Source organism: Jatropha curcas, chromosome 1 (genome assembly GCF_041381405.1).
Source record: "Jatropha curcas cultivar XTBG-Jc1 chromosome 1, XTBG_Jcur_1.0, whole genome shotgun sequence".
Classification (NCBI taxonomy): Eukaryota; Viridiplantae; Streptophyta; class Magnoliopsida; order Malpighiales; family Euphorbiaceae; genus Jatropha; species Jatropha curcas.
This window is the reverse complement of record NC_143151.1, coordinates 14,437,982-14,462,587: the sequence shown is the minus strand read 5'-3', so window position 1 is coordinate 14,462,587 and position 24,606 is coordinate 14,437,982. Positions and strand designations below refer to the sequence as shown.

The 24,606-nt window shown below is 40.7% G+C and overlaps 1 protein-coding gene and 1 pseudogene across 1 annotated transcript; both read right to left on the bottom strand.

Moving 5' to 3' along the window:
• Window positions 1-1,688: 1,688 nt before the first annotated feature.
• LOC119369478 (secreted RxLR effector protein 161-like) lies at window positions 1,689-1,997 on the bottom strand. Its single transcript, XM_037635788.2, has one exon. The coding sequence runs from the start codon at window positions 1,995-1,997 to the stop codon at window positions 1,689-1,691; it is 309 nt and encodes a 102-aa protein (XP_037491716.2).
• A 3,091-nt stretch (window positions 1,998-5,088) lies between these two features.
• LOC149499040 (uncharacterized) lies at window positions 5,089-5,826 on the bottom strand (annotated as a pseudogene).
• Between the last annotated feature and the right edge of the window lie 18,780 nt (window positions 5,827-24,606).

Genomic DNA, 24,606 nt, shown 5'->3' with positions numbered 1-24,606 from the left:
AGCAATCACGATCAAACGAATTGCTCCTGTTGTCCATAGTCTAAAAATCCTACTGTCTCTTGTAGCGATTAGAGAGGAGTAAGGTTTTCTAGAGAGTATTATTTTTGTGTTAACGTAAAAGAGAACGTGTTCTCCTTTTTTCTTAAATTTAGTTGGAATGTTGTAGGTTGAAGGAATCCAACTAAAACACAAACTCTTTATAATATAACCAACTAGGAAATTTAAACTTATTTAAATACACATAATAATAATTAGACATATTAATTATTATTAAGTATTATTAATGGACCCGACTTAAAAAGGCTAATCATGTGCGTACCCATACTCATCCATTAATTCCAACATCTCCCACTCGCACATGACGTGACTTGACCCGTACATAGCTAGACATTCATACTTAGTAGATAGATCGTGCGACCAGCATACTTCGAGAGTTCTTTGCTATACAATTGTTAGAGATATATAGCATCTCGAAAAAAGAAAAAAGAAAACTCTTTAGAGTAGAAAAGTATGCAATACCCAAGATTATTTACCACATTTATCATTAGCATTGATCTCATAACAAATTTCATGTTCACAATTATGTTTACTCGTAAACATAATTGGTCAACATGTGAACACAAAAAAATGTGACTGCAAAATAATCTTCCCTTCAAATTGATTCTCTCGATCATAATTCAACTCGCTTTTCTAGAAATGCCCCATTCAATTGCATCAATCATAATTTTTTGGCAACACTCTAAGCTAGTAATCACTGAATTATATCTCAAGAATCAGCCAAAAGTCATAAGGGTACTTCTTTGAGAAATATTATTCTCATAAGAGTCTCACATAACTAACATTTGAGATCACTTCCCTTGGCAACTCATTTGGTCGTCATATCACGAACGTGGTATGATACACATGTCATAGTGTTATTATCTCTCCTTCCACATGGAGTGCATGCCTACTAAAATATAGATTTTGTTTTCAACACTATGCAGATGATAGTTCAAACATACTTAAGGTCTAACTTGAGTTCACTAGTCTACTCAATACACCTAAGAACGCACATTTGGTGACTAAGACAGATTTTAACATATTTACAAATAATTATATCCATCATAATATCATCATGATATATATCTCATTTCTCAAAAAATGAGTTGGCTCTTTTGTTTTAAGCACAAGCTCTTCTGATTATCATTTATACAAATTGCTTAAAACCAGTCTTAACTTTGTTTAGCGCATAGATAAACAAAGGTGATTACCATGTGAGGAGGTCAATCATGTATCTGTTTGACATGCTTTTAATGAATCAATAACAGTAAATGTATAAAGAACATTCACACTCATATATATATAAAACAATCAACATGTCTTATTATTAATAAACCAGGCGAAAATGTCATAAAGCTAAAGAAAAAATTTAACATCTACTTTGTCCTTGAGATTTTATATGTCCTCAGGATACATCTCTAGGCACAGGTTTGGTCAATGGATCTGCCACCATTTCACGCGTAGATATGTATTTCATATTTACCTCTTTTCGTGTAACCATGTCTCTCATAAAATTATATTTTATGTCAATATGCTTGGTCTTGCAATGAAATTTAGATCTCTAGTGTAAGCTATTGCAGCTTGACTGTCACATTTGATTACAACTATTTCATTGATAGCACTAACACACCAATGTTCCAAAAATCTCTTTAACTAGACCACTCTTGTATTGCCACAGAAAATGCTACAAATTCAGCTTCCATTGTGGATAATGCTATACATGATTGTTTCTTGCTACTCCAAGATATGGTGCCATTGTTAAGCAAGAAAACAAAACCAAAAGTGGATTTTCTCTCATCCGCATCTCCTGCCCAATCGGCATCTGTATAGCCTCTCAATTGTAAATTACCACCTTGATAATATAATGAGTAGTCCGCAATAACATTAAGATATCTCAATATCCTTTTAGTTGCTATCCAATGTGCTGGACCTGGATTGGATTGATATTTGCTTACCATTCCAACGGTAAAACAAATACAAGGTCCTCACATATCATTGCATATATCAAACTTGCAACCGCATTTGCATAAGGAACTCGCTTCATTTTATCTTGTTCTTTTGGAGTCTTGGGGCATAATCTCTGACTTAGGTTATTTTGTTTGGCACTAGGAGTATTATTGGTTTACAGTCACACATATTGAATCGTTCAAGGACCTTTAAAACGTATGCCTCTTGTGAAAGAGACAACAATTTCCTCGAATGATCCCGTGAAATCTTAACTCCAAGTATATACGCAGCTTCACCATGTCCTTCATTTCAAAGTTGGACGATAACCAAGCTTTGACATGAGTCAAATACTCTAGGTCATTTCTAGCTATTAATATGTCATCAACATATAATGATATAATGATAAATTTTTCTATTTAATCTTTTTGTGTAGACACAATGATCTTCGTCAATCATAGTAAAACCATTCGACACGATTGTTCTATGAAAACGAATAAATGATTGTCGAGAAGACTGATTTAAATCATAGATTGACCTTATCAATCTACAAACCTTGTGTTCTTGGCCTTTTTTGACAAAACCTATTGGTTGTACCATATAGATTTCCCCATCCAATTCTCCATTGAGAAAAGCATTCTTTACATCCATTTGATGTAATTCTAGATCAAGGTTGCCACAATTGCCAAAATTAACATTATGGAAATGAACCTCATAACAAGAGAAAAAAGTTTCTTCATAGTCAATTCCTTCCTGTTGGGTATACATCTTTGCAATTAGATGAGCTTTATACCTCTCGATGTTGCCATCTGCTTTATGCTTGATTTTGAGAACCTACTTGTTCCTACTAGCTTTATGCCCTTGGGGAAGATCTATCAGTTGCCAAACTTGGTTTGAGATCATAGACTCCATTTCCTTTTCCATTGCTTTTATCTATTTATCCTTGGCCGGACATAAGAATGCCTCCTTGACACTCTTTGGTTCCTCGTCATCTTGTGGGGTAATCATGAAAACTTCATTAATGCCTTCGACCTCAAAGCATCAGTGAGGAATGTTTCCACGATTACTATGTCTTAATTGAGATTCTTGAGGAACATTTTCATCAAGATCCACACAATTCCCACTCAAACTCAGATCCATTAATGTTCTAGTAGGACTTGGATTTGTACTCCCACTTGGACTAAGATCACTCTCATTCAGATATACCGGTGGATATGAATCTAATGGTGGATACGAATTATCCACCAATATCCTCCTACTCGAAGGAAGTGATCCAATAGAGTCCTAATCTAAGGTCTCAAATAGAGAAAGAGTACAACGTAATTCATTCTCGTTAAGAAAATCATTCTCTAAGAATGTGGCATCTCATGATTCAAATTCAGTTTATATATTTCTGCCAAATCCTTCTATTATTAAGTACGGTTGGTACCATCTCGTTATACCTCCATTTTCATGCTCACTTATGAAAACATATCCTTTCGATGAAGATACTCTTTCTACCTCTCAAACCTAATGTCCCATATTTATGAGAAGTATCATTAACATAGGCAATGCATCCCCAAGATTTTAGGATTCTTAAGTCAGGTACTCTACCTATCCATAACTCATATGGTGTGGAAACGACTAATTTTTTCAGGTAAACGGTTGAACACATAGGTAGCCGTTAGCAAAGCATCACCCTGAAAGGCAATAGGCAAATTTGCTTGAGCCATCATTGACCTAACCATTTCAAGAAGTGTTCTATTTCTTCTTTCCACTACACCATTGTGTTGCGATGCTCTTGCAATAGAAAACTGATGTTCTATTCCTTTTTCATCATAAAATTTGTCTGAACTGATAAGATAAATATTCCCGACTACGATCAGTTCCCCAATTCATGGATCTCTCGATTCGAGAAAGAAAAATAAGAGGATCGAACCAGTTCTTCTGACTCTATTTCAAATTCGATAATGGCCCCGAAGTTCCTGATGGAGCCACGATCTGAACCCCCCTAGTATCAGAGCCCCCAAAAAAAAAGAATCCTTAGATCTCGTATATGTTTGTCATGTGCCTGTTCCTCTTTCTTAGTATAGCAATCTCAAATTGAGAAACCCCTCTCGATTGACTATCTTGATGCGGAGGGTCTGGAACCCTCAATGCTTTGATTTTCTTATCTAATTGCTTCTCAACCAAGTTGATATAATTCTTAAAGCATTGGAAAGCTTTTGATTTATGTGAAATCAAGTAGACATAACCAAAACATGTAAGGTCATCTATAAAAGTGATGAAATGATATGCTCCATGTCGTGCCCTCACATTCATTTGATAATAAACGTCAGAATGAACTAATTGTAATGGTATGTTGGCTCTAGTTCCTTTACCAAATGGTTTTTTTGCTATTTTTCCTGCTAGACAATGTTCATAGATAGATAAAATCTACCTTATGTATACTAGCTAAAAGACCTACTTTTGCTAAACGATCCATTCTTTGTTGACCAATATGGCCAAGTCTAGCATGCCAAATATTCACATCATTCTCATACTTTTGTGAATTTATAAAGAGGAAAAAACTAACATTGGAATTCGTACTTTGAACAATATCCAATACAAGAAAATTATCCAAAATATAATTAGAACCATAAAATGATGATCCCAAATACAAATGTACATAATTATTATGGAAATACCAATTGAACCCTAGTCTAAGCAAAATAATAATTGAAATCAAATTTCATCGAATCTCTGGAGTATACAAACTGTCATGTAGGAGTAGGGTCTGACCACCACGCAAAACTAATTTGCGTGTGCCAATTCCCTTCACTTCAATGCATGCATTGTTTCCTACAGAGATCCATCTTGGCCTAGTGGGTAGACGATGAAAATCCATGAAGGCTTTTCTTGATCCCTCGTCACATGGTCTGTTGCTCGAACCTACAATCCACAAAGGATGGTACTCTGTTAGAAAAATAGAACTAGCAACAGAAATTTCACTCACACATGAATAAATAAGCTGTACCTTCTTAGGCACAGTGCATCCCTTAGCATAGTGGCCCTTATTAGCACCATTGACATATTTGATCCTCGTAATGTTTTTCTTCTGAGAACGCTTATTTTTTCAGTTATATTTCACCTAGTCCTGTTAGCCCCTTGAACCTGCTTTTCCTTGCCTTTCAGATTAAATCGCTTACGCTTATGACTTATTGTCCCATATGGACCACATCCAACCACATGTGCCACTACACTTGATTGCATAGCATTAAGCTGATCAGCTTCAAGTTCTAAATGTCATGAAGCATCATTAAAGGTGTTTATAGTCTTAGTATGTGTTTGGTGCATCCTCATATGCTCCCAACTTTCAGGCAAGGAACAGATGACAGCTTGAATTTTTTGTTCCTCAGTCAGTACATGACCAGCATCATGTAACTCACTTATCACGTTGGACATTTCTCTTAAATGCCTCTTCATTGTATGTTCATGATGCTTCTTATAAGTCTCAAACTTGATAGTGAGTGATCGAAGTTTTATGAGGGACACATCACCAAACTTATTCCTTAAAGCTTCCCACAGGTCCATAGCAAATTGGAAACTTTTGACTTCCTTCATAATGTCATTATCCATTACACTTAGCATTGTGATGCGTGCTAAAGAATTCTTTCTTTTCCAAGCCATATAAGCATCATGGTTTTGCCTATGCTGAGCCGTGTTGCCTTCTTCAAGTTGTTCCATAATTTTATGCAAAGGTTCAAGAGCCTCTTGCTCTTCCAGCACATTTTGGATTTTGACACTCCATATCTCATTGTTATCACCATTCAACTTGCTTCCTTTTTTAAGTTCAGCAACTATACTCTTCATAGCAGATGCCATTTGAACAGACACAAAATCTACATGTTTTGACAATATATACACGCTCTTATTCATGTTTTAATACATACATGAAAGTGTGAATACTCAAATTTTGAGGCTCAAAAAGCCTATTTTCTCAGACTGCAAACAGTCCGGCCGGACCGAAGACCATTTTGGAAGTTCGCCGGAAGTAGGCCAATATGGTACTTGAAACGTCCGGAAAATTGCGGGGATCACAGAACTAGTCCGGAATATTTTTTGGAGGTCCAGAACTCCCGAAAAAGCCTCTGGAGCGAAAAAAAGGCACAAGTCGATGTGCCCGCCCTGTAGCCCACCCTCAAGGGCAGTCCAGCCCGCCCAAGCAGGGCGGGCACGCCCGCCCGGCCCAGGCAGGCTCACCCGCCCAATTGGGGCGGGTACGTGGGGCGGGCACGCCCGCCCTGGGGGGTGGGCATGCCCGCCCTCAAAAGGCAGCACGCCCGCCCTCCAGGGCGGGCAGAACCGCCCTCGGGTTTCTTTTTTCCTATAAAATCGGCCCCGAGGCCTCCGTATTTACTCACTCAGTCTGTGTTGACGGACGCTCCTTCTCCCTCACGCTCTTTGCGATTCTTTACTGCTTTTTTTTTGCATTTTTATTCAGCTTTATTATTTTTCTTATTTTGTTATTTAGGTCATTTAAAATCAAATTAATTAATATTCCCTTAACGAGGAGCTTAACCTGGAGTTAAGAAGTGACCGTCGATTAAATCAGGTACATGAACTAAACTCTGCCTATTTAATTTTAGCATTTCATACATTCTTCTCTTCTACTCCTAATAATTCTATAACTGCATAAATGCATTCATGACATCTTTAGGCAAATAAACTGCCTCAAATAAATAAGTTTAGGCTAAATGCCCGGTTAATAAATAATCGTGGTATTAAAGCCTAAATCCGACAATATTGGCTTAAAATACCTAGTTAATTAATAGTTATGGTATAATCGCCTTTATTTCGAACAAATCTGGCACAAAGTCCAATTAATCAATAATTATGACTAAAAAGCTCTTATTTAAACACGTTTTTCTTGGCAATAAATTGCCTACATTGCAATTCAAATAATCACTTTTGGCAAACAAATTGCCTATAAGTGAGATTAATCTTTTTCTTAGCGACAAATCGCTTAAATCCAAATTTTGGCTAAAAGCCTTCAAACAATTGCTTTTGGCAAATAAATTGCCTTAAAATCAATCAATTTTGGCGACAATCGCCTAAATAATCATCTTTTGGCAAACAGATTGCCTAAATCAACCTTCTTTGGCTAAAAGCCTTTAAATTAATCAAACTTTTGGCTAAAAGCCTTAAAATCAAGCATTTTGGCGACAATCGCCTAAATCACATAAATCTTTTGGCAACAATTTGCCTAAATCATTCTTTTTGGCTAAAAGCCTTAAATCAACAATTTTGGCATCAAATGCCTAAAAATCAATTTTCAGGCAAAATGCCTAAACAAAATGCACAAAGCATACACACACTCATGCACAAAGCATACACACACTCATGCATAAAGCATACCCATTCAAAGCCCTCTAAAAGAGGCCTATCGAACTACGTTGACTTTGATCTTCCATTCAAACGGAAGTACGTAGGCACGTTCGGGATTTAACCCCGAGTGGCAAGTCGAAATCACTTAAAATTGGTCCAGATTACATTGATCACCTTGCAAAGCATTCATTCATGGTTAGTTTATCAGCATGACATAGTCTCGGGATCCATCTCGGGTTTGCACACCATGCCTTAGACATTGGGATAATTAATCTAGTAACTAGGTTAATTAAAATCGGAGTCACTTAGGGTTTTTTCCTAGTTTACCCTAAAACAATTAAACAAGGTGGCGACTCATACATTCACGTGCATTTCTACCCTTAGTCACATGCATCATATGCATTTGATGTTTTGGGGAGGGGTTCACAGCTTGGCGACTTCACTGGGGAGAACATGTAATTATTTTGCATAAGTGGACTACAATTGCTGCATAGACTAACCTGCCCTTCGTTAGGGTATTATTCTACTATGTTTTGTTTTGCAGGGTACCTTGACATAAATCGAGTGTTCTTTCTTTAAGAATACTCGATGAGAGGAAATTTGAACTTAATTTGCAAATTTGATTAAGACATTTAAATTTGTTGATTTATTTGCACGATTGAGAATCCTTTTCTCCATTGCATAAAAAAATGAATTTCAAATGAATTTCTTCTCTCTCTGTTCAAACTTCTGAGTCTGGATAGCAAGTAGCACTGATCGGCAGGTCTCATTGATTATGTCGACGGACAGCCAAAGCGTCCTCCCTGTTACCGCAAACCGCCCCTAATCCTTTTGGGGGTGGCCCATGGGTATGCGTACCGTTGGACCTACGTGAAACTCTTTGTTTCACATGTGGTTAGGTATATCCATACTCAAGGTTCAAGGGTCCCTTATAAGCCGATTCTCTATTTGAGTCATAGCCTATAGAACCTATCCTTTAGGACTGTATGCACCCAATGAAGTGAATCATATTCATTAAACAGATTATGACGTGTTGTTATGCGCATTCACGACATATCATAAACATGGGGTAAACATAAAGAGAGCATGAAACACTCTTCTCATCCATGCACAGTCGGACAAAAGGGTCGATCTACATCAGTTACCTTGACACACCAACCATTGTACCTAATCCAGCTACCCTTATCCTTACAGGTGCCCACGATCCAAGTGCCCACATCTGTGCCAGCTACACCTACAGTACTATCACCAGCTTCACCAGCTTCACCAGCTACACCAGCTTCACCTACAACTTCGACAGCTTTACCTACACCAATGGCATCGCTTGCTGATATCCATACCCTCATTGAACAACTGGAGGCTAGAATGGAGGCCAGAATGGAGACCAGAATGAATGAGGCCCTGGTCGCCCAAAGGGCCGCCCTGATAGCTGAATTGGGTAATGGGAATGGTAATGGAAATTTGGCCGGGGGAAGTGGACCTGCTGCCTCCAATCAGGGTCCTGCTGCTGAACCAACAAACCCCACCCTAAACCTGGATGATGTGCCATCCAAAACTGCTTCTGAGCTGGAAGCTCAGAGAGTGAGAGAGAAGCTAGAACTCCTGGAAAGATCTATCACTGCTCTCAAAACCCACAAAGTAGTCGTGGACATGGACTCCTTGTCCTTATTCCCCGAGGCAAGACTGCCAACCAAGTTCAAGATGCCCAACATGGACAAATTTGATGGAACTACTTGTCCTAAAACTCACTTGAAGATGTATGTGGGTGCTCTTAACCCGTTTGGTTTGAGCAGCGAGCTCCTTGCTCAGTTGTTCCAACAATCTCTCACCGGTGCTGCTTTGAGGTGGTTTGTTAGCCTGGACTGCTCTAAGATGAAAACATGGGAAGACATCTGTAATGCCTTCAATTCACAGTACCACTATAACATGGAGGTGGATGTCACTCGAAGAGAACTAGAAACCACCAAGCAAAAAAGCAATGAACCCTTTTCCTCGTTCCTTACGAGGTGGAGGGCCAAGGCCGCCCAGATGATTAACCGGCCCTCTGAGCAAGAGCAGGTAGACATAATAATCAAGAACCTACAACCTGTCTACCAACAGCAGTTGCAGACCCAGTATCTACCAACATTCCAGTCGCTCATTGCCACTGCTACGAAGGTAGAAGATCTGATTCAAATGGGGCAACTGAAAGAAGACTCAGGGACCTCAAAGTACAAGAAACCTAGCCAAGCTAGCAAAGTCCATGAAGTGGCTAGCATCACCCCCACGAATCCTTTACGTGTGGGAAACATGAGGAATAACAATCAATCATCGAGAAGGACATACACTGATCTTGGAATGCCAATCCTTGTGGTATTCCGAGAGGCTGTCAAAGCCAACTACATCAAGCCTTTGGAAGCAAGGCCACCACCAAATCCATTACCAAGGAATTACAGGGCTGATGAATACTGTGAGTATCATCAGGGGCATGGGCACAAGACTGAAGCGTGTTGGACGCTTAAGAACCGCATCCAGGACCTAGTGGATAACGGTTCAATTATTCCGAGAAGTAAGCCAAACATTAATACCAACCCCTTACCAAATCACGGGGTAAATGCTATTATGGCTGACCAGGAACTGGTCGATCCTTTTGAACTGTTCCTTGAGATGAATAACATTTGTGTCCTGGATCTGAATGACCTAACCGAAGAACTTGATGCTATAACCAGGAGCGGGAGACAATATGAGCCACTAGTCTTGGATAAAATCCAAAACAAGCCCTACCAGAGGGCAGAGGAGCTAAAGGAAGACCCGGTACTTGCACAGCTAAAAAAGACACAAGCTAGGGTATCAATCTGGGAACTTCTAGCATCATCCTTTCCTCATCGCCAAGCTCTTTGCAAGGCTTTGAGTCAACTTCAGACATCAGTGGAGGTTAGCCCCGAAGTGCTAGTATCCACCCTTACCCAATCATCTAAGATGCAGAGCATCGGGTTTTCTGATGACGATTTACCCAGGGAGGGAGGCAGTCATAATAACGCCCTGTATGTTACCATCCAGACCAGAGACAAAACTGTGCCCATGGTTCTCATTGATAATGGGTCAGCACTAAACGTCTGCCCACTAAGGGTAGCCAGCTGTCTAGGGTTAGAGGAAACAGATTTCACTCCATCGGACCAAATAGTGAAAGCTTATGACAGTACTCGAAGGGAAGTGTTGGGGGTTGCTATGCTAAAGTTAACAGTTGGGCCGGCTGTGATGGAAGTTCCATTCCAGGTAATTGATGTACCGACTACCTTCAATCTGCTTCTGGGCCGACCCTGGATACATCACACTAAGGCAGTACCCTCATCCTTGCACCAAAAGGTCAAGTTTCCCTATGAAGACAAGGTTATCACCATTCAGGGGGATGACTACAGTCAGCTCAAAAAACCAAAGGGCCAGCCTCTCTTTGAGGTCAACCCTGAAACTGCCAACCTACCCCTCTTGGGATTTCAATATGACACTGTGCAGTTTATAGAGGGAAAGACTGCAAGCTCTAGAATTCTCTTTGATTTCGGGACGGTGCAAATAAATTGCATAGTGCCTCTGATGCTGAAGATGTCCTATCTGCCAGGAATGATTATGGCAAGATCCGAAAAAACATACCTCGCAATGCAAGCCTGGGAGTGTCCGGTGAATGAGGGGACCTATGGACTAGGCTATGAGCCTACTGACGAAGACCGGGCTGAAAGAGGTAGAAGGGGAAGGAAGGAGAGTATACAGATGCGGCCTTACCTCTTGACTCTGAATGGTTACTTCTGCAAACTGGGAGAACCGATTCTTTATCGTGGCTTCCAAGAACCATTCCGCTGCCCAACTGCTAAGAAAATGCTACCTGGGTTAGAGATGTTCTCGGATGTTTGGGGTAACAAGCCCGAAACCATAACTGAACTGGAGGAGGAAGACTTCATGCAGCCTAGTCTCTTTGATGAGGTTGCGGTTATCACCAGAAGTGATGAGAATCGAGACTTGCTCAACCTGATCAAGCCAAGCAGAGGACCTCTCATCAACTGGTACGCCGAGGAGGATCGCACTGCTGATAGACCCCTTCCCGAGTCAAACCAAGAGTCAAAATTTGTAATAAAGTCCTGTACCGAGTTCGAGTCTGACCCCGAGTCTGAAACCGAGTCAGAGTCCAGTTCTAGTTCTAAGTCGTCTGTGTCGGATCTAGAAGATCCAGATTTCAAGTTTGATGTATTTTTTGAAGACGGTTCCGTCATAATCAATAAAGGCTTGCAAATTCTTGACTACCCTGCGTGTCTATCTTTCCAAGCATTTCCAAGCAAAAATAATCAAATAAATGAAATAAAAAATGAAAAAGAAAAAATAATAATTGGCAAAGAAGAAAATGAACATACATACATTGCATCTGATTGTATGAACAGGGAACAGGTCAGTGAATGTTTGAAGAAATTTGCCGATTGTTTCATGTGGAAGGCAAGTGACATCACGGGAATCGACCCAGCAATAGTGGTGCATAAGATTCCGGTATACCCTGAGGCTAAGCCAGTGAAACAGAAGCTTAGAAGGCTGAAGACAGAATGGTCCTTGAAAATCAAGGAGGAAGTTGCCAAGCAACTGGAGAACAAGTTTATAGAGCCCATTGCTTACCCGACATGGTTAGCAAACATTGTGCCGGTTCTTAAGAAGGATGGAAAAGTCAGAATGTGTGTGGATTATCGAGATTTGAATAAAGCATGTCCGAAGGACGACTTCCCCCTGCCGCATATTGACTTGCTGGTGGACCGTATGGCCGGACACGAGATGGTCTCCTTGACTGATCTCGCTGTCGGGTACAACCAAATAATGATGCATTTGCCAGACAAAGAGAAAACGACATTCATCACAGAGTGGGGAACCTACTGCTACAGGGTCATGCCTTTTGGGCTCAAAAATGCCGGGGCAACCTATCAAAGAATGGCGACAACCATCTTCCATGACATGATTCACAAAGAAGTCGAAGTGTATGTGGACGACATGGCTGTCAAATCAAAAAAGCTGAAGAACATACAACAGCACTTGAGAAGTTCTTCCTTAGACTTCGAAAGTATAACTTAAAGCTCAACCCGGTGAAATGTCTATTTGGAGCTACATCCGGAGTATTTCTAGGGCACATGGTCAGTCGAAAGGGCATAGAGATTGACCCTTCAAAAGCCAAGGCCATTTTAGAAATGCCAGCACCAAGGACGGAAAAAGAAGTTCGGGGTTTCCTGGGAAGGCTACAGTACATCAGCCGGTTCATTAATCAATTGGCCGATACTTGTGGTCCGATCTTCAAATTACTCAGGAAAGGAGTAGCGGTTAAATGGAATGAGGATTGCCAGAAAGCTTTCGACCAAGTCAAGCAATATCTGCTATCCCCGCCAGTTTTACAGCCACCAAGGCTAGGAAAGCCTTTATTATTATACCTATCAGTGACAGAAGAAGCGATGGGTGCAATGCTAGCTCAACAAGCAGAAGATACAAGAATAGAAAATGCCGTGTATTACCTTAGCAAGAGGATGCTGGAATACGAGCTAAAATACAATAAGATAGAGAAGTTTTGTCTGGCTCTAGTTTGGGCCTGTACAAAGCTGCAGCACTACCTCTCGTCTTACACGACCTATGTCATTTCTGAATCGAACCCCTTGAAATTCCTTATGGAGAGGCCGGTTCTTGACTGCAAGATGGCTAAGTGGGTATCGGTGCTCGCAGCTTATGATTTAAAGTTTGTACAACGGAAGGCAGTAAAAGGTGGAGCCTTGGCTGACCAATTAGCGGAATTACCGGTCGAAGACCAGATGCCAGAGGTAGAATTTCCTGATGAAGACTTGTTAAGCTTGGAAAGTGAAGTCTGGGAGATGTACTTCGATGGAGCTTCCAACTACCATGGCAATGGGGTTGGTGTCGTATTCAAAACTCCTTGTGGAGAGTACGTCCCAATTGCAGTCAAACTAGATTTCGACTGTACCAACAACGAAGCCGAGTATGAAGCTTGCATCAAAGGGTTAGAAGCGGCCTTAGAAAGAGAAATAAAAATCCTTAGGGTTTTCAGAGATTCAAACCTGATAGTCTCTCAAGCGCTAAGGAAATGGAAAATTAAGGAAGAGCGGTTGGTTCCTTACCTACGACGCTTGGACGAATTAGCTCAGCAGTTTGAGGAATTATCCTTTCACTACTTGCCGCGAGCCAAAAATCAGTTTGCCGATGCGCTGGCTACTTTAGCTTCCATGGTTAATGTAGAGGGAGATCAAATCATTCGACCTCTAACAGTCCAGCTACAGAAGCAGCCGGCACATGTCATGCATCTAGTCGATGACAAGCCGTGGTTTTGGGATATACAAAACTATCTTCAGAATGAAGCCTACCCGGAGGGGTCCAAAAAGACTAATCAACGAACATTGAGGCAGTTAGCAGCTGGATATTTCCTTACTGGGGGAGTTATGTATAAGAGAAGTTGGGATGGCCTGCACCTGAGGTGCGTCGATGAGGAAGAAGCTCGAACCATCATGGATTCTGTACATAATGGGGAGTCCGGGCCACACATGCAGGGGATAGCTCTGGCTCAAAAAATTACGAACCTAGGTTATTACTGATCAACCATGAATGCAGAATGCGTGGGGCACGCGCGGAAGTGCCATGAGTGTCAAATTTTTGCCAAGCTGCAAAAGCAGCCTCCGATCAATTTGAATCCCATCGCTTCACCATGGCCTTTCGCAACTTGGGGCATAGACGTGATCGGAAAGATCCATCCCAAGGCTTCCAATGGCCATCAATACATCCTGGTTGCTGTTGATTATTTCACTAAGTGGATTGAGGCAGCCTCCTATTCAGTCTTGAACGCCAAGAAAGTAGCTCAGTTCGTTCGTACCAACATCTTTTGTCGGTATGGAAAACCCTTCGAGATCATCACGGATAACGGATCTCACTTTCAGAGTGAATTTTTGGAGCTGCTGAAGCAAAAGAAGATTCAGCACCACAAGTCTTCGCCCTATCGTCCACAAACAAATGGGGCGGTGGAGGCTGCAAATAAGGCTATAAAGGTCATTTTGCAGAAGACAGTTCAGAAGCATAGAGCTTGGCACGAACAATTACCAAATGCCTTGTGGGGATACAGGACTTCAATCAGAACGCCTACTGGGGCAACCCTGTACTCCCTAGTATATGGAATGGAAGCAGTATTGCCTATTGAGCTGGAAGTTCAGTCGGCAAGGATTATCCGGGAAAGCCAGATCAGCGAAGCAGATTGGGCTGAGAATTATCATTTGCAGCTTTTGGGTATGCATGAAAAACGATTGCGAGCAATCCACCAAACTCAAGTCTATCAAAGAAGAATGGCAAGACATTTTAACAAAAAGGTCAAAGACCGGAGACTAGAAGAAGGTTGTTTGGTTCTGAAAGAGATTAGACAGCCAATCATAGATCCACGTGGGAAGTTTCGCCCTCATTGGGCCGGACCCTATGTGTTAAAGAAGATATTGTCAGGCGGAGCCGTTATTTTGACTGATTTGGATGGCTTGGAATTCACTAATCCATGTAATTTAGATCAGTTAAAAAGATATTTTGTGTAAATTGTAATCATTTGCATAATGTAAAACGAACTACATTAGACCTGATTCTCTTTGGAAAAAAGAAATTATATATCGGAGATATGAAGGCAGCCCTCTTTGGGCACGGTCTAAACATTAATAAAAAAAAAGGCATTTCATAATTCTTTCTTCTTTGCCAATAATAAAAAAAAAGAAAAAAAAGAAAAGAAGACCCGCTAAGTCGAAAACCCGAAAGGGCTGCTTAGGCAAAAAACTGGTAGCTCGCTAAGTTGAAAACCCGAAAGGGCGGCTTAGGCAAAAGTTAGAGCTTAAATAAATAAAGTTGGAAAATGCTTGGAAAGCTTAAAAGACAAAATGACAATCATAATTCAAGCAAGCAGTTCAAATCAAGCAGAAAGCAAAAAAGTCCAATAAGTAATAAGGTCTAAGCCAAAATCTCAAATAAAAAGCCAAAAGGCAAAACTACATCCAAAATCCAAAGCCAAAACAAAAGTAAAAAAAAAAAAAACGATAAAGTCCAAAAGCCTGAAGGAGTCTAGGTGTCCCGTCTCCTCCGTGGAGCAGCATCCTCTGAGTCATCCTTAGCTGTTAAACTATGATCCACCTCGCCTGTCTTAGGAGTTAGCACAATCTCCTCCCCAGTCCCAGCCTCATCACCAGCATCAGTCCGAACCCAACCTTCGAGTGCACTCAGCAGTGCAGTCCTCCTTGGCTTCTCAATTGGCCAGACAGTGGCAATGAACCAGGTCCGATATTCAGAGGAAGTCTGAACACCGGCAGGATTAGGTAAAGGCCTAACCATATGATGATCTCTGACCCAAGCCCTAAGGACGGCCCGAGTAACACCCGGGGTAATGGCAGAATCAGCTGAAATGTCATCCATAAGTGGAGCAGTCTGATCTATCCCCATCTGTCTCAAAACACGCGAAGCGCAGTATCAAGTATAATGGGTAAGTCCTAACAGGTAAACCCGTGTATGGCGGAAGCTAGCCTGGATAAAGCGGGTGATGTTGTACTAGGAGATGAACCACAGTATCTCATTTGGGCCCAACTCAATCAACCATGAAGTCCATGCGTCAGTAGAAGGATGTGTGATCAGGATCCTCCGCATGCGATACTGAGAAGGGTTATAAGGAAGGGAAGTAGGAGCAGTGACCACTCGAAGATGGTCTTTCAACCAAACCTGAGTAATGGATCCTTTCTATTACAAGGGAATGAGAAATAATACCAATATATGAAAAAAAGAGAGGGGGAAGAAGGAAAATACCTGGAGAATAATGGGGGAAACGGTCCAGTCATCGAACCCTAAAGCAGCCCTGTCAAGGCTCCTAATAGTCTCGGCCAGCACAATGCCACCAATACAGCCCATATCCTCCATTTGTCGAACCATGGGGCAAAGACGCAAGTCCCCAAAGCCTGGGTCCTGGTTAAATAAAAAGCCGGCCAATAAACAAAAAACTAGGGCCCGCATTCTTAGCCTCATCTGGCTAGGGTCTTTTGGGCAAGCCTCCGAAAATTCATCAATCAGGGGCAGCAGAATTGCCTTCTGGTCATCAACAATCATAGCCCTAGCTTGGGGTCGGCTGAACTGGAACAGGGTTTCAAATGACCTAACATACCCAATTTTTACCTCATGCTTGACCAAAGGGGCATTGGGGTCACACCCTATGACAGCACAAAACTCCTCAAAAAGAGGACACAGCTCCTCCATCATGGCCCCAAATCGGAAAACGTGAGGTTCAGGGTCCCAAAGTCTAATATAGGCCCGTAAAAAATCCCAATCAACTATTACACCCCTAAGAGTAATAACGGGGGAAAGACCATACCTCCCCAAATTGATCTTTTCAACTTTGGAGACTCCTAGTCTAGCTGTGCATGCTATGGTTGTAGAAGGGATTCATGTCCTTTTAATTATTCCTTTTTTTTTATTATTATTTATTATTTTCTAAAAAAAAAATAAAATAATGTAATAACAATAAAAAATAATAAAAAAAAATAATTAATTTTATTTTTTTTAGTACATAGAAAAATAGGTCCTTTTCAATTCCTTTTTTTAAAAAAAAGGGGGGGGGGAGAAATGTTTTATCTTTTTATATATATATATAGTCATGCATACATATCTTTTCATTACTAACTGAGTGTAGGTACAAATAAAGTTCAGTACAGGAACATAGCCAAAGTTCAGAAATACAGCCGAGTTTCAAAAAAAAAAAAATCCAAAGGAAAGCAGGAAAATCTAGCATCTATCCGTGGCGGGGCCTCCTACTCCTCTGATCATCGAAGGCCCGCAGAGTCCAGGCTGAAGTTAGTTCCTCCTGCATACCGAGAATTAGCTCCATCATCTGACTGACTAATCCGACGGGAACCTAAAAAAAAAAAAAAAGATTTTTTTTAAGTCAGTATCAAGGCTCTTATGAATCCTTTTTGGGAAAGTTTCATTAATCTGTACCTCAGTGATGTCATCAGGAGGAAGAGATAGGCGATTCACATGCCCTAGAGAGACCTCCCGGAGAGACGAAGTGCCATCAGGAGTGTAATAGGGAATGCTGTATGGAAGGTGTAAATTGGCCAAGCCCGGATGAACTGGCCCGACAGCTTCTAAAATAGCCTGAGGAACCCTGAAAGCACCAACCGAATGGCTAGGGCCAGCCCAAGACGGACCCTCCACCGGAGTGGAAGAAGAGGGACGGGTAGTAGGCCTCCTTCTTGGGGTCCTGGCCGAAGGGCCTGAAGCCCGAGAAGAACGAGTGCCAAGCGGCTGGGAAGGAGTCGACCTCGAAAGACTGTCAAGCCGAGATCCAATAGGCTGCATCAGAAACATCTGGCAAAATTCATCATAATCCCCACTCCGAATAAATTCCATATGCGGAATGCCCTCAGTATGGGCCTCGGTAAGAATCATCTGTTTGCCCGCTCACATGTCCTCCGGAGGAGGATGAGGAACGGAGCGGCAGCCCCTAATCTGGAAGTCCACTCTCTCACCCAAATAATAGTGTCTCAAGACAGGATGAGACAGAACAACCCGCCGCCGAGACAAGGCCTCTGATCGCCGGAAATAGGGATCAGCCTCAATCAAACTTTGGAGTCGGGCGTTCATCGCCCCCGCCTCAACCTATGTGGGAGAAGCAAAATGTGTTAATAAATCCTTTTTATTTCCACATACTCAAGGAGAACTAAAAGCACTCACCTGATCCATGGTACAAGTATCGAAGAAGGTCCGCAGGTCTCCTAAAGACTTCTTGCGTAGAACAGACCGGTGATTTGCTCGGTACCACCTCCAAGCCAAAGGTACCAGCCCTAATCCAAGATCAGTATGAGTCAGCTCTGGGCGGATGTAGGGAAAATACTCAAAAGCCCAAGTCTGCAAAACGAAAGAAGGGATCAGTGGAAAAAAAAGACAACACAGAAAGGGAATATGTTCTTTACATTACCTCCCAGAAATAGTAGGTCCCGCTGAGCTTACAGTGGCCTCGACTCAGATCGCACATATCATCATACATGCGGCTCAGAATAGCACCGGCCCAGTCATACTCAGTAAGATGGGCCAAATCCTCCAAACTCTTCAGAATAGAAGGGTTAAATTTCTCCTTCCTGTTAGACCAGAAGGTCGAGGCAAATAGCAGCAACAGAGTGAATCTAGCTACCTGAGTAGCCGTTAGCTCTCCCTGCCTGTATCTAGCATAAATGTCAGGGGCCTGGAGGGATAGCCAGTGTCTCGAAATACTCAGAACAGGGGCAGAAGAGTTAGGATTGACAATTCGGGGCAGGTCAATCCCTATCAGCTCCATCATCCGATCAGGGGTGACCTCAGTCCTCCAATCATCATATAGCTCGATCGGCCGAGTGCCAAAAGAAATCCCGGAGATCACCGAAAAGTTAGTCGGGGTCATCGTCATCTCACCCCAAGGGAAATGGAAAGTGTTGGTGGTGTCCCACCATCTCTCAGCTAGTGCACCCAGTAGGCTCTTGCAATTCTGCCTACCCAGCTCAAGATGTCTTAAAAAGTCCAGATGAGAGGGACTGATGATGGCTCCGACCGGGCTGTTATGGTCGAGTATGTCAATTGGGATCTCAGCAACAGAGGACTCGCCTACATCCAGCCTAATGTTTGGATCCTAAAAGGTAAAATGGCTTAAAATTATTCTTTAGTTCCTTACTAAGGATAATGTCTCAATTCTCCCCTAGCATGCATACTAATAAGACGGTAAGTGCAGAAAAATTTGTCTTCACAGTTCGGCCACAGAGGCCTAAGAAATCACGATTTGGCCTAAGGCCTGAAAAGTCACAATCAAGCCACAGAGGCCCAAAATTTTCACCATTTGGCCTAAGGCCCAGATAATAAATAAATGAGAGTGACATGGGAACTGACCTGGGCATAGACACCGGTGACAGAAGCATGAGTGTCGACATCTGCTATCACACGGATTTCGTCAAGAGAAATCCCCAGGGACTCTAGAAAATCCTCATCGCTACTATAACTCGAAGAAGCCATGGATGAAGGGAGGATGAGAGAATTTGAGAGAGATCTTTAGAGTAAAGAGATAGGAGTAAATGAAAAATGAAAAATTTGAGCTATTTATAAAGAAAAAGGGGCCAAAAGGCGGTCCTCTAGACGCGTCTGTTTTTTCGCCTCCAAAATTTGTGTTTCAAACAACCACCGACTGCCATAAATCATCTTTATGGTCGCCGGTGGGGGGCAACTGTGAATACTCAAATTTTGAGGCTCAAAAAGCCTGTTTTCTCGGACTGCAAACAGTCCGGCTAGACCGAAGACCATTTTGGAAGTTCGCCGGAAGTAGGCCAATATGGTACTTGAAACGTCCGGAAAATTGCGGAGATCGCAGAACTGGTCCCGGAATATTTTTTGGAGGTCCAGAACTCCCGAAAAAGCCTCTGGAGCAAAAAAAAGGCACGGGTCGATGTGCCCGCCCTTACAGGGCGGGCCCGCCCACCCTCGAGGGCGGTCCAGTCAACCCAGCAGAGCGGGATCGCCCGCCTGGGCCAGGCGGGCACGCCCACCCAAGCAGGGCGGGCGCGCCTGACCGTCCCAGGCGGGCACACCCGCCCAATTGGGGCGGGTACGCCCGCCTTGGAGGGCGGGCACGCCCGCCCTCAAAAGGCAGCACGAGGGCGGGCACGCCCGCCCTCCAGGGCGAGCAGAACCGCCCTCGGGTTTCTTTTTTCCTATAAAATCGGCCCCGGGGCCTCCGTTTTTACTCACTCAGTCTGTGTTGACGGACGCTCCTTCTCCCTGACGCTCTTTGCGATTCTTTACTGCTTTTTTTTTGCATTTTTATTCAGCTTTATTATTTTTCTTGTTTTGTTATTTGGGTCATTTAAAATCAAATTAATTAATATTCCCTTAACGAGGAGCTTAACCTGGAGTTAAGAAGTGGCCGTCGATTAAATCAGGTACATAAACTAAACTCTGCCTATTTAATTTTAGCATTTCATACATTCTTCTCTTCTACTCCTAATAATTCTATAACTTCATAAATGCATTCATGACATCTTTAGGCAAATAAACTGCCTCAAATAAATAAGTTTAGGCTAAATGCCCGGTTAATAAATAATCGTGGTATTAAAGCCTAAATCCGACAATATTGGCTTAAAATACCTAGTTAATTAATAGCTATGGTATAATCGCCTTTATTTCGAACAAATCTGGCACAAAGTCTAAGTAATCAATAATGGTGACTAAAAAGCTCTTATTTAAACACGTTTTTCTTGGCAATAAATTGCCTACATTGCAATTCAAATAATCACTTTTGGCAAACAAATTGCCTATAAGTGAGATTAATCTTTTTCTTAGCGACAAATCGCTTAAATCCAAATTTTGGCTAAAAGCCTTCAAACAATTGCTTTTGGCAAATAAATTGCCTTAAAATCAATCAATTTTGGCGACAATCGCCTAAATAATCATCTTTTGGCAAACAGATTGCCTAAATCAACCTTCTTTGGCTAAAAGCCTTTAAATTAATCAAACTTTTGGCTAAAAGCCTTAAAATCAAGCATTTTGGCGACAATCGCCTAAATCACATAAATCTTTTGGCAACAATTTGCCTAATCATTCTTTTTGGCTAAAAGCCTTAAATCAACAATTTTGGCATCAAATGCCTAAAAATCAATTTTCAGGCAAAATGCCTAAACAAAATGCACAAAGCATACACACACTCATGCACAAAGCATACACAGACTCATGCATAAAGCATACCCATTCAAAGCCCTCTAAAAGAGGCCTATCGAACTACGTTGACTTTGATCTTCCATTCAAACGGAAGTACGTAGGCACGTTCGGGATTTAACCCCGAGTGGCAAGTCGAAATCACTTAAAATTGGTCCAGATTACATTGATCACCTTGCAAAGCATTCATTCATGGTTAGTTTATCAGCATGACATAGTCTCGGGATCCATCTCGGGTTTGCACACCATGCCTTAGACATTGGGATAATTAATCTAGTAACTAGGTTAATTAAAATCGGAGTCACTTAGGGTTTTTTCCTAGTTTACCCTAAAACAATTAAACAAGGTGGCGACTCATACATTCACGTGCATTTCTACCCTTAGTCACATGCATCATATGCATTTGATGTTTTGGGGAGGGGTTCACAGAAAGAATATTATTTTCACACTCAATTGCACATACTAATAATAACTCACATCATACTTAGAGTCAAAAGGTTACTATGTTTCCAATCATCATCAATATATAACATGAGATAATATCAGTACTGCAAATGTAGCAAAAATAATAATTGATAAGTAAATAGCAATTATCCTAACCAAGTTCTGTTGCAAACCACAAATAGAATAATGCTAACTTCATATTTGCAAAGAAATATGATAAAGTCATTCACAAAGAATCAATTATTAAAAACATTGCTCACTAACCAATCTTGACATATCAAGATTGCCCAAAAAAAAAATTATTATAGAAATTTTCTCCTAACAGGAATAGACTCATCTAAAATTCTCGAAAGGTCGCTTGGGAATTTCTTTAATTGTTGGGCCCATGGCCCCGACCTTATAGCAGCCTTGCTATGAAGCCCCACACCAGGGCATGTGGTCATTCTTATAACCCCCATCCTGTAGATTCTAGTCATGAAACTCCGAATAAATACAGAATATGACCATTTTCCATTTTTGCCCTCCCATATATTAGATAGCTCTCGAACTAAAATGCAATGATCATATATGAAACTTAGCATCATTAAATAAAGACTTCTTTCTATCTTTAGGCTGCCTCTCCACAAAATTTCTTGACATGCTTCGTGGACTCGTACTATGTGAGGTATCAAAATTTCTAGGTCATGAGGATTAGAACTAGGCTTAATCGAATTTTATATACTTTCCTTTCCATTTCGGCTAGAAGTTGTTTTTGCTCAAGAGTCCTCACCATAATTTTCTATAACACATTACAAAAAATTATCAAATAAATCAAATATATTATACACATATGCATAATCATTGATTTAATAAAAATATATAACACTCTCGATATAGGCAATAGAAGTACCCAAAAAAAAATTTATATGTAAATTTTTTTTAATGTGTGGTGTAAAATATTTTTTTCGTCTTTTTAAATAGATCAATTAAAAAAATATAGGAAGTAGGCTTTTAGTGACAATTTCTTATAATTTCCAAATAAGGATCAAAAAAAGAAAAAACAATATTTTCTAGACCTTCAAAAGAATAATTTATTAGCCATAGCCAATTAAGAGCAGCCAGGAAAAAAAAGGGTGTTCCTCAAAGTCTGATTCCGTTAACTAGACAATTTGCTTGGGGTTTTTGGAGTTCTAATTTGGTTAGTTAGCAATCTTCAATTTAAAAAAATTTAATTCAATTTCTAAACCTATTTAGAAATTAACAAACAAAAAAAGTAATAAAAAAAAAACTGTCAAATATTTTAATGGCCAAACATATTTAAATAATAATAATAATAATAATAATAATAATAATAATAATAATAATAATTTAAATACTTCCATTAAAAATAATTTTAACAGTATATATAAACATGTTATAGAATTCAAGGAATTAAGTGGCGTTATTGCAGTTATTCAGAATTATGCCCAAAAGTAGAATAGGAAATAAATAATGAATATTGATTAGTGGCATATCAATAAATAAACAGAGAATCTGCCTCAGTGGCTTTTTAATTCTTTTTCTTTTGATTTCTCCTCTTACTATAGGCTTTGCTTCCTAAGGAGCTTGCCTGCTGCGCCATCTGATTTTCCATGAACTTCGTATGAGTGGAAAGTTGATCAATTCTTGAATTCAATTTTCTGAATATGTCCCTGAAACCATCATTAACTTGCTTTTGTTCTTAGATAAAGCTTTGAAGAGTGGCTTCTAGGGTTAAGATAGAGCTAGAGTATTGATTTTGGTTTTGTCTGGTTAGAGTGAACTGTTATGGGAATGAATTTTGATTTTATCTCAAAGGGTATCCAGGTGGTGGTGGTTTGAAGTTTTGGTTAGTAGCTAGATATGGGCGATTTTTGAAATCTGGGTTATAGAAGTTAGGAAATTGGTTCCATCTGGGATCTTGGGGGTAATTATTTTGGACATAGTTAGCTTGCTCCAAGACCAGCTCAGGAACCATGAGATTTTCGTAATGATTTTCTACAAATGTATGTCCTGCCTCAGCACAGATTTCAGGTTCTAGTTGTATTTCTCCAGCAGCACTCACATTCAGCTTATCTAGTTTCCTAGACAAAGTGTCAAATTTTGTAAATAGGAATATGAGTCCGTCAACATGAAGCATACCGACCCCTTTCTTTGTTGTTCCTCGTTCTTCATTTTATTTGTAATTGCTTGCGACCATTTCCTCTAATAGGTTGTAAGCTTCATTGACTCTTTTCTTTAGGAAGGATCCTCCGGTGGCTACATCTAGAGTGTTTCTTATTGAAGGCATCGCATTATTGAAGAATAGATGTATTAAGAATGGTCTGTCATACCCATGGTGCAGGCATTGTCGCCGAAGATCTTTAAATCTTTCCCAAGCTTTGTAAAGAGTCTCATCTTCTTTCATCCGGAATGTGACTATTTCACTTCTCTTCTTTGAGGTTTTGCTTGGTGGGAAGTATTTTTGTAAAAAAGCTCGGCTTAACTCCTCCCAAGTGGTGAATGAACCAGGGGGCATAGAGTGTAACCAAGGCTTGGCTCTATCCCTCAAAGAGAAAGGAAATAATCTCATTCGAATGGCATCATCACTGGCTCCCTTAATCTTCAAAGTGTCATTGATTTCAATGAATGTTGCTAAGTGAACATTTGGATCTTCGCTCGACAAACCAGCAAATTGAGATTGTTGCACCATTGAGATCGTGCTGGTTTGAGCTCAAAGTTATTTACAGCAACATGTGGGTTGACTATAGTAGTTTGGATATCTCCAGGATTTGGAATATTCAAATCCCATAAAGTTCTTTCTTCGGCCATGATCGGTTATGTATTGTCTAACTCTTTTAATTTAGACTCTGTTTTCTCTACCTCTTTTGGCTCGGATCGCGGCGTTTCGGCACTTTGGTGTCTAGTCTGGATGGGACTTTTATCTCTCCCCTTGCGCCTTCTATTGATTCTCTGTAGAGTTCATGTTGTTCTTTCCATTTCTTGATCTAGAGGCATAACATCAATCCTTCTCGATCTGACCATAAAAGGTTAGTCCACATAAATTTATATTTTTTTTATATTTTTATATTATATATATATATATAAAAGAAAAGAAAATTA